The sequence below is a fragment of the Azolla caroliniana genome, unplaced genomic scaffold, assembly GCF_043228905.1.
Source record: "Azolla caroliniana isolate FFs.n. ecotype wild unplaced genomic scaffold, voAzoCaro1.0.p SCAF_17, whole genome shotgun sequence".
NCBI classification, from domain to species: Eukaryota; Viridiplantae; Streptophyta; class Polypodiopsida; order Salviniales; family Salviniaceae; genus Azolla; species Azolla caroliniana.
This window is the reverse complement of record NW_028230452.1, coordinates 6,131,632-6,142,436: the sequence shown is the minus strand read 5'-3', so window position 1 is coordinate 6,142,436 and position 10,805 is coordinate 6,131,632. Positions and strand designations below refer to the sequence as shown.

Sequence of the window (10,805 nt, the reverse complement as noted above, 5' to 3'; positions counted from 1 at the left end):
CTGATTCGAGGGGCTATAATTGTAAATAGTCTACATGTACCCCTAGTGGGGTATGTTTGTAAATAACCTCAAAGTTGTTTTAGTATATAAGCAACTAGGGCATACTTTATAGGTGAGAAGAAGAGTGTGTATCATTATTAGTTGTTGCATAGTTATCTAGTGAGGTAGTTGCCTTTGTAACTGTGTAAGAGAGAGAGAGTGTGTGTGTGTGTAAGAGTTAGTAACTCTACAGTCATCAGTCTGACAAAGAGGAACTCGCGGTCGTTGCCTCTTGAGTTTCTTATTGTACTTCTCCTCTTTCATAGTGATTCTGTTTCTCAGGGTTTGTGGACTCCTTGTGGTTTTTCACTTTTCAGGTTTCCACGTTAAAATATCTGTCAGAACCAAGAGAAAAGATAGAGTGACAGAAGAAAGATATAAAGAGATCACAAGAAGAGAGGAATGAAATGATAAGAGAAGAATGAACAAGGAAGGGCATTTTGGGAATTAATGAAATACTCAAGGGTATATATCTAGATGTTGTGCCTCTAATTAGAAAATTTAACCCAAGTAATAGAGAGAAATTAATCACAAGATTAACAATGGACATGACTATAAATGCTTAAAAATGTCTACAATAAAAGCAAGTTGTGCAAGATGTTAATAGAAGAAAATCACATTCCCACGAGGTGATGATTGCTAATAAAATAAGGCGAATACATCCTATCCTAAGACTCCTTCTCAAGCCTTGAGAAACATTTATCTCAAGAATTCACTCGTTGTAAAGCAGTGATTGATTGATTAGTTTTTATTTCATTGAGATATAAAGGTGCCTAAAAACGTATGGCTCTCACAAATTGGCGTACTAAAGTTGTGAACATTACCACGTTAGGCTTCTATGTATGAGAAAGCAATACAGATAACCAAATACCCTTTTTATTTTCTATGGAATTCATGTGGACCCCAACTCCTATTATAGGAATAAGTGATGCTTGTAACAATCCCATTTGGATGGTAGATGGAGCTCTCGAATTGTGGGGGGGCTTGCGTCGCACGATCAACTCTGGCCATGGCCAATTGTGGTTGGTTGTTCCCCTCCCCATGATTCGTACGTATCAATGACCATTGACCAATTAAGAGTTTCTATTCCCCACCCTCTAAGAAGCATAGTAGAATAGCCACTTTGCTTGTGTATTTTTAAAATTAGCTTTATGACCATTTATGGTTGGCCAAAGTTGATGGTTCCAAGATCATGAAAATTAAGATTAAGTAAAAAGAAGAAGAAGGAAACCAACATAAGTATTGACGGTGTATGCTCAATTAACATAACATTGCAGTTACAATTAAGGATCACACATTGGCGTAATTAGTGTGGTGCGCACAATTGATGCTATCAACGAACAAATACAACTTCTAATTAGAAGCGAAATTAGGGAATGAAGTTTCAGCGTATCGTCTCGGTTATGAGAAACCCGCGTTTGCTATAGACGAAATCATAATCAGCAAAACCGGGCTTCAAATACCCGCTCGCTAATTGGAAGAGCACCTGGTAACTAGATCTTAAAAACGAAACTCTCTTGCTCACAGAGACCCATATCCGATCGACAGGGAAATCAATCTCTCGAAAGTTTTTGATGGCAGACGAGTTGGAGTCATCTTCGCATCTAGCAGTAAAACAAAGGGCCTTCTTACCGGTTCCAGTAATATGGATGGTTGGTTAACGCAGAACAAAATGATCGTATGATAATCATAACCAATCGTAGCCTTTGGGCAGGCGGGCGGGGCGGACGTTAAATGAATCGTCCGGCTCACCTTTAAGAAGAAAGTGGGTGATTAAGGAAGATAAGCAGAGTCTTAATCCTGATTAGCAGGTGATTAAGGAACACCGCTCTGCATACATCTATATAAGAGTTTCCCTACCATGTCCATCCTCATCGCCATCGCCATCTTCTTGTTCTTCCCTTTTTCCTGTCTGGTCTGGTCTCATCTGATCTGATCGGATCGTGTCGTGTCTCATCGCCTCCTTTTTCTTTCGCCTGTTACCAATCCCTGAGACGAAGCGGAATCTTCTTTCCTTCAAAGAAAGGTAGAAAGGACGAGTCGAATCGCTGATTCTATATCAGAAGCCGTGATCCCCCTCTACAAAAGAAAGGTAGAACGAATGAATCTTTGATATACATCAGGGGAAAAAAAAAACAGGCAGACGGAGCTAATCTCTTAGGTATCCTAAGTAAAGAAAAGGGAAGGAAATAGAAGGAGGAGAGCACCTATAGAGAAGACAATTCTCCTCTCCTGTGTTAAAAAGAAAAGAAACAGTCATTTCTATAGCAGTTCCATAGGCCAGACAGGCAAGCACAGCGAAAGAAAGAAAAGACACCAGAAGATCTACAAGAAGGCACAGAAAGATCAACAGAGAGAAATATGTTCAGGAATGACAAGTATGGAGTCAACGATCCTGAGGCAGGCCCAGTGTTGTACCCAGGCATCCCCAGTGGGGAGAACGCATTCAGGTGGGCATTCATCCGCAAGGTATATGGAATCCTGTCCATCCAAATCCTCATCACCACCCTTGTCTGTGCCCTGCTCGTCTTCTATTCTCCTGTGGCCGTCGCCATCGTCTCCAGCACTGTTCTTTGGATTGGTCTCATCATTTTACCGTTCATTCGTAAGCCTTCTGCTATTCACTTATTCTTACATTTTCAATCAATTTCCTTTCTTTTCATGTGTTTCACGATATTTGTGCATTTTTGAGTTGGCAATGGATTATCTTTCATGTGTTTAGAATCATACTGCTTGTATTTTGTGTGGAAATTGATAATATTTTCCAACCATAGAATCATATCAATTTGTTTATTGTGTTGTAGTGATGGATAATTTTCCGTTTCTTTAAATGTTAGATTGTTTTGCATTGTGTTAGATTATACAGGTTTAACACATGGATCATTTTTTCTAGGTTTAACGCATTGTAATATCTATAATATATTCCCTTGCAATCAGTTCTCCTTGTTCCTTTGTAATTGAAGGACTATTCTATGTTCAGAATACAATACAGCATAGTGGACATAAAATTGTGAAAAGAACATCTCGATCTTGCATTGTTCCTTTGTAATTGAAGGACTATTCTATGTTCAGAATACAATACAGCATAGTGGACATAAAATTGTGAAAAGAAAATCTCGATCTTGCATTGTTCCTTTGTAATTGAAGGACTATTCTATGTTCAGAATACAATACAGCATAGTGGACATAAAATTGTGAAAAGAACATCTCGATCTTGCATTGTTCCTTTGTAATTGAAGGACTATTCTATGTTCAGAATACAATACAGCATAGTGGACATAAAATTGTGAAAAGAACATCTCGATCTTGCATTGTTCCTTTGTAATTGAAGGACTATTCTATGTTCAGAATACAATACAGCATAGTGGACATAAAATTGTGAAAAGAACATCTCGATCTTGCATTGTTCCTTTGTAATTGAAGGACTATTCTATGTTCAGAATACAATACAGCATAGTGGACATAAAATTGTGAAAAGAAAATCTCGATCTTGCATTGTTCCTTTGTAATTGAAGGACTATTCTATGTTCAGAATACAATACAGCATAGTGGACATAAAATTGTGAAAAGAACATCTCGATCTTGCATTGTTCCTTTGTAATTGAAGGACTATTCTATGTTCAGAATACAATACAGCATAGTGGACATAAAATTGTGAAAAGAACATCTCGATCTTGCATTGTTCCTTTGTAATTGAAGGACTATTCTATGTTCAGAATACAATACAGCATAGTGGACATAAAATTGTGAAAAGAACATCTCGATCTTGCATTGTTCCTTTGTAATTGAAGGACTATTCTATGTTCAGAATACAATACAGCATAGTGGACATAAAATTGTGAAAAGAACATCTCGATCTTGCATTGTTCCTTTGTAATTGAAGGACTATTCTATGTTCAGAATACAATACAGCATAGTGGACATAAAATTGTGAAAAGAAAATCTCGATCTTGCATTGTTCCTTTGTAATTGAAGGACTATTCTATGTTCAGAATACAATACAGCATAGTGGACATAAAATTGTGAAAAGAACATCTCGATCTTGCATTGTTCCTTTGTAATTGAAGGACTATTCTATGTTCAGAATACAATACAGCATAGTGGACATAAAATTGTGAAAAGAACATCTCGATCTTGCATTGTTCCTTTGTAATTGAAGGACTATTCTATGTTCAGAATACAATACAGCATAGTGGACATAAAATTGTGAAAAGAACATCTCGATCTTGCATTGTTCCTTTGTAATTGAAGGACTATTCTATGTTCAGAATACAATACAGCATAGTGGACATAAAATTGTGAAAAGAAAATCTCGATCTTGCATTGTTCCTTTGTAATTGAAGGACTATTCTATGTTCAGAATACAATACAGCATAGTGGACATAAAATTGTGAAAAGAACATCTCGATCTTGCATTGTTCCTTTGTAATTGAAGGACTATTCTATGTTCAGAATACAATACAGCATAGTGGACATAAAATTGTGAAAAAAACATCTCGATCTTGAATTGCAGACCAATAATTTCTTATTGCAATATGTTGATTTGATGTATGTTTTTTACGTTATGCTAATCTTGAGGTCTCTTCTCAAACTTGTTTTTGAATATCTTTACTAATCTGCACCTTTGGTCATCCATATCAAAATTTGGTAAAAGAAGCTCTCTAAGTTTATTCAAAACCAATAACATCTCATTCTGATTTCAATATACTCTAAGGTCTTTTATCACTATGTACCTTGCTAGGCCATTCTCATGGAATGGTCTTCAATCCAAATATTATTATGTGGTATCCTCTTTGGTTCATTACACGACACATTAGCTTGACAATGAGAACCAATTTGATCATAAATTTCCCTAAATTCCCTTTAAAAGGCAGTACAGGAAAGACTTTGTCTTAACAATTAGATCCAATTTGATCATATATTTCCCCAAATTCCCTTTAAAAGGCAGTACAGGAAGACAGAAAGGGGATGTATTGGCCGAATAATTGCTTAAATTCCTCCTGTAATTGAGAAAAAATGGGATAAATTTACTATAAAACTGTCCTCCTAGCAAATACATTTGGCTTCTCTAGGTTTCAGCAAGGGCATTTGAGATATTTCTTTGACATTTTCACATTTCTTATAGACAAACACAAGAATTAAAATCTTCCCAAATATTTTCCAAAAGTTAATCCTTAATGTTATGAAGTTGCAAAGCTCATCATTCATTTTGTATGCACCAAAAGATCCAAAATGCCTCACATATCGTTTTTCATGGAATTCCAAACAATCACACTTTTTGGACATCTAAACTCTCAGCTAATGGAACACAGTTTGGATTTGCCCAAAATCTTCACCAAACACGTCACCAAATTCATTAATTTTTTTTATCTTCTGACCATTTTGAAACACCTGATTTGTTATCATAAATATCTGTATTTACCCTCCAATAAAACATATAGCATCATGTCCATTGAAGATATGACTTATACCTTAATACTCAGCAGGATTGTTTCTCAAGGTTTTTTGGAAATATGATCCCATTCTACACCCGATCTTCTACAAAATATGATACAATCCATTCAATGATCCCATTCTACATCTGGTTTCATGATGTATCTGGTAGAATCATCCTCAAGCTTCTTAGTGTAATTCCAAATCTTTCCGGATAGTATTGCAAAACATATACTCAATCAACATGAATGTACTTACTCAGAAAACACCCATATTGCAGTAAAATATCATAAACAATTGCATCTCGTTTTCGTTGGTCTTATGCACGTCTCTTGTTGCATTACATGTCACAATTATATTTGTCATGACTATTTTTGGGTGTGAACTGAAAGTACAGTTTTTGTTTGTGACATGAAAATCATATTCAAACCGGAGTTTGAGTATATGCACATTATGAATCTATCGTGCATGTATAGGTATGTATGTATGTATATATGTATGAAGTTTGTTTGTGGTGGAAACAAATTACTTTTGCATTTTATGCCAAAAAATGTTTGTGTGTTGTTTCTGACCTGAAGGTGGCTTTGGAAACAAAATATTGTTTTCTCATTTAAATTTCCAATTGCTTGTGTATGTACAATAAACTTGTTGTTTTGATATGCATTTTGTAAACTGTTTTTGACCATACATATGGAAGAGCTTTAATTTGTGGATTCATAATCTTAATGGCACAACTTCACCTATGCATTGAGAAGATTATAATCAGTGTATATCTCAATGTCGTAGTTGCTATATGCATATTATCTGTCTTAGTGAGCTTTTATTATTTTCTTTCTTGGATAATTTGAATTAAGATGGGAAACTGTATTTCTTTATTTATTGCTTACCATTTTTCCTAATGAAGATGAGTATTTGTATTTTTTCATTATCTAAAGAATCGTTGCCTTCTGTGCTAGCAGTTCTTTGTCCCCTTTATTACTACCGTCAGAGTCACCCGCTCAATCTTTTGTTTCTTGGACTCTTTACGGTTTCAATGAGTCTTATGGTGGGAGTTGTCTGTGTCTTTACAGAAGGTTCTCTCTCTCTCTCTCTCTCTCTCTCCATCTTTTTAACTTATTTTGGTCTTACTTATGTAACTTGCAGTCAAATGATAGGGAATGAACGGTGAAGATAGTCAAGGATATATTGATTATGTGTGTTGTGTGGTTGGTTCTAAACAGGAAGAGTTGTATTAGAAGCACTCATATTAACTGCAGCTGTTGTGCTTTCCCTAACTGCATACACGTTCTGGGCGGCAAAGAAAGGTTATGACTTCAACTACCTCGGCCCTATGCTTTCTTCTGCACTTATGATTCTCATTCTATTCTCTATTATTCAGGTGATTTGGTTTTTTTTGTCCGTACCCTTCATCTTCAGAATTCTCACAAGTTAATTCATCCAAACTTGATAATATTGTTTCATCATGATTGTGTGCCAGATATTTTTCCCATTTGGACCTCTTGCCACAACTATCTATGGAGCTGTTGGGTCAATTATATTCAGCTTGTACATTGTGTACGATACTGACAACCTGATCAAGCGATTCGACTATGATGAATACATATGGGCGTCTGTGGCTCTCTACTTGGATATTCTGAACCTTTTCCTTTTATTGTTACGTCTTTTGGGACGACGGTGAAATTGACACACATACACACGTGCACTTCAAAAAGTTGTACAGGTTTTTAAAGAATATTTGATGTGGAATATTAAAATCTCTGGAAAGCACACTAAAAAATATACAGGTCCCTGCAAGATGTTTGACAATGTTAATGGCCAAATGCTTAACTCATGAATAAGATGGTATTTACTGTAAAATCTTTACCTGCAGCTACAAGTTGTAAAATGTGGACTTTTATTATTATTATTTGAGCCAGCCATAGCTCACATGAAATTAATAAAGAATGACATTTGTTCTGTATATGATGCCAATCAGGGGTGTTTAATATGACCATCTTCAAAGAAAATAAGTTAAAATTAATCTAATTCTGAAAGAATGGAAAGAACAAAATTCTCCTATTTTCAATGTGTATTTGCAAATTATGTATTAAATGTATAAGGCGAAGAGAATATCAACAAAGTGGGAGTTATATGTAGTAGGACAACCATGTTGAATTGTATTAAAATTTTATATTGAACATTATGAACAGATTTATAGGTAGAAAATATGTTGATTTATGAACATATAGCAACAAGTAGTTCAATCAATTGTGGACATTATGGGTATATAATGATTTATTGACATCATGGGCTACATCCTTGGTTAATTAGCATATAATTGAATGTTGTCAATTATTTGAACAACCATATAGGGATTAGAATGAATTGGAAATATTAAGACAATAGTATCTGGATAATCTTGACTTATGTTAATGGACTAATTGAACTATTAAACTTGAAATTTTAGAAAAAATTGTGACCAGTGATTGTACTCGAACCCTTAGTTGTCACACTCAAAGCCACCATTAGTGGCTCTAGTAAATGACCATTGTGCAAAAGCACAATTCACCATGTAGACAACAAGAAGTAGAGGTTAGATACTATGGTCAAAGCCACCATGGATGAGTATAAGAAATAGACCGAGTAGCTCCTTGTCAACTCTTTTCGATGGGAGGCTACCTAAGGAACTTTCCCACCAACATGGTTGGGGATAGACCGTGGATGCGATTCCAACCTCTAACATGCCACTAGATCTAGAGCTAGCCATACCTTTGAACTTAATCCAAACCACAAGTATCCCTAATAGAGAGGGCCAAGCAAACAATTACCCCCACATTTGTGGCCTATGAACGACGGTGGGAAAAGTGTGCATTTTAGTAGGTCATGAGATTAGCCACTTTTGGACTCATTGTCAAGGACTAAGCTGGATTTTGTTTCGGCCCCTCCTTGAAGAAGCTTTAAATTATTTTGCATATGTAAGGGAGGAGTCTCTACCCAACTTTGTTGGGTGGAACCAAATGGAACCCAATTGATCAACTATTCTCATTCAAACAAGAGGCAAAGGAAACAAAGTATGTCTACATTCGATGCACAATATGTGTGAACCTAGGGATAAAATGCCAAATGGCAAATTGATGGGTAGGTTCATTAACGGTCTATATGACCATGCATTGCAATACTTCTTAATAACGCAAATGTGCAAATCCTTTTGCTGAAGCTTGGTCCGTAGTTATGACCTTTGAGGAGTAAAAGAGGAAAATCTAGAAAAAGGGGTTACAAGAAAAATAAAGATTCCTCCATCGATCAACAACTTACCAACTGCACCAATGAATCAGATGACTATATCTATGTTGCCAACCATTATTGCAGGAAATGACAGGTGGTTCATCATTGTGAGTGAGTGCATGCATCCAACAATATGAAAATTCATGGTGAATGACCTTGCAACTTGTGGACACCTAGATGACGTAGCTACATGGAGATAGGAAATGATGCGATTCACCTAATTTGCCACATCGAAGATGTCCCATTCTACAACAATGGAAGACATTGAAAGTGATTCAAGCATGTATTGCATGTTCCCATAGATCTTAGTGTCAATTGAGCAAGTAGTAGAGCAAGGGATGCAAGTCTGATTCAATAACCATGGGTGCTTAATTGAAGATCTCAAAGACAAGGTTTAATGGGTCACTCACAAAAGAAAATGATGGATGTTCATTTTTTATGATCATATAGTGAAATCCATAATGTTTGCCAAGGGGAAAAAAGGAGAGCCTGACATCAAAATATGGTGCAAATGCATTAGCCATATCAACTTACAAAAGTTGTAGACAAAGCTAACAAGAGGAGGTATGAGTTGCATCCCAAACATTTGAGGGAAAGCGAGACAATGGCGTGTGTGTGTGTGTGTGTGTGTGTGTGTGTGTGAAGCATGTGAATTTGAGAAGCAACCCAAAATCTATTGCCAAAGGATTAGAATGTGAGTAGTTGAGTTCCTATCTACTCAAAAGTATGTATGGGAACCCACACAAATCACAACACTTGGCAAATGTAAGTATTATGGGATCATCATGTATGATCATTCTCAACAAACATGGCTCTACCCAATTCATGCAAAGAGTGAAGTGTCCCCTCACCTTCAAAAATTCAAAAGCCTTGTGGACAAAGAGATTGACCAAAAGATTAGATGTTTTTGGTCCAACACAATAGAGAATGCTTCTCTAGTGAGTTCATGGCATATTTCCAAAGAGTGGGAGTCTGGTGATAATTTACATGTTGATATATGCAAAAACAACAAAATGGAATAGTGGAGTGAAAGAATTGCCACATTGCAACAATGTTCCACATCATTATCAATGAATTAAAGCACATGCCACACTCACATTGACTCATGTTGTTGTGTGGCATGTGCCCAAGGGCAAAAACTAAGGGTATTTAGTTTCAAACTTGATAAAAAAGACTAAGGATGGGAAGATTAATTACAAAAGAATGGTGGCATTAGTGGTTGATAATTAGAAATATTGCAAGTTTTATTTTTTTCCAACAAAAAACTCCTTATGGGAGAGGACGACCATTGTTGGATGAGGGCTAACCGTTGTCTTTCGACTCCATCCGATCCGCCCATGAGGCCATCATATTGGCTCTTTAGAGTGGCTACAACTTCACTCCATATCTCCTGCAATAACATTGCTTGACGCACGATTTGATTGGAAAAGACCCGTCTACACCGTTGTTTCCAAAGAATCCAAAGAGTTATCGGGGTGACCAATTCCGACACAACTTGAGCTTTGGCATTAATAGGAGTTGGGTGGATATTGTCGATGGTGGAAAACAAGATCTCTTGTGCCTTTATCTCCAACATCATCCCCTACTCCTGATGTTTGTACTTGTCAATTGGGGCCTACCATGATAACTGAAAAGAGTTATGTGCGGAAGCTCGTAGATGCAACCGACTTCACTGGTTATGAACAGAAAGTATTTGTAGGTTTAATGGAAGCTTCATGAAACGTAGAGAGTACATGGGAGAGACAGAGAGAGTAGAACAATAAACTCTATTTCAAAAATACTCAAAGACTCTATACACAACATTCTAAGAACACTTTTTATTCAAGTCCTTGAAGGACTGACCGAAGTCCTGACAAGTACTTCAATGCTCGTACTAAGCTATTGATACTAACTCTTGGAAACATAACTACCTAGTAGTCTAGGAGCATAGGCCTCTAATGGCCTACTGGTTACAATCTGCTCCGGCTCTTGGTTCTGGATACTGAATTGGACACCGTTCTGGTTCTCCATTCAGGATACCAATCCGGCTCTGGCTTATTCAACTGATCTGGATCCAGTTGATCTTGTCT

The 10,805-nt window shown here is 36.5% G+C and overlaps 1 protein-coding gene across 1 annotated transcript; it reads left to right on the top strand.

Annotated features, from left to right (window-relative positions):
* Positions 1–2,152: 2,152 nt before the first annotated feature.
* Positions 2,153–7,432, top strand: LOC147853009 (BI1-like protein). Its single transcript, XM_087333498.1, has 4 exons — positions 2,153–2,644; positions 6,432–6,545; positions 6,693–6,850; positions 6,950–7,432. Exons 1-4 carry the CDS (start codon positions 2,401–2,403, stop codon positions 7,148–7,150), a joined length of 717 nt encoding a protein of 238 aa, XP_087189624.1. The 5' UTR covers positions 2,153–2,400; the 3' UTR covers positions 7,151–7,432.
* The last annotated feature ends 3,373 nt before the right edge of the window (positions 7,433–10,805 follow it).

Excerpts from the sequence above, each read along its gene's own strand:
- LOC147853009 (XM_087333498.1), top strand. The coding sequence starts at position 2,401 with ATGTTCAGGAATGACAAGTATGGAGTCAACGATCCTGAGGCAGGCCCA. Across the intron at positions 2,645-6,431 it reads CATCATTTTACCGTTCATTC|TTCTTTGTCCCCTTTATTAC; the intron begins GTAAGCCTTCTG and ends CTGTGCTAGCAG. Across the intron at positions 6,851-6,949 it reads TTCTATTCTCTATTATTCAG|ATATTTTTCCCATTTGGACC; the intron begins GTGATTTGGTTT and ends ATTGTGTGCCAG.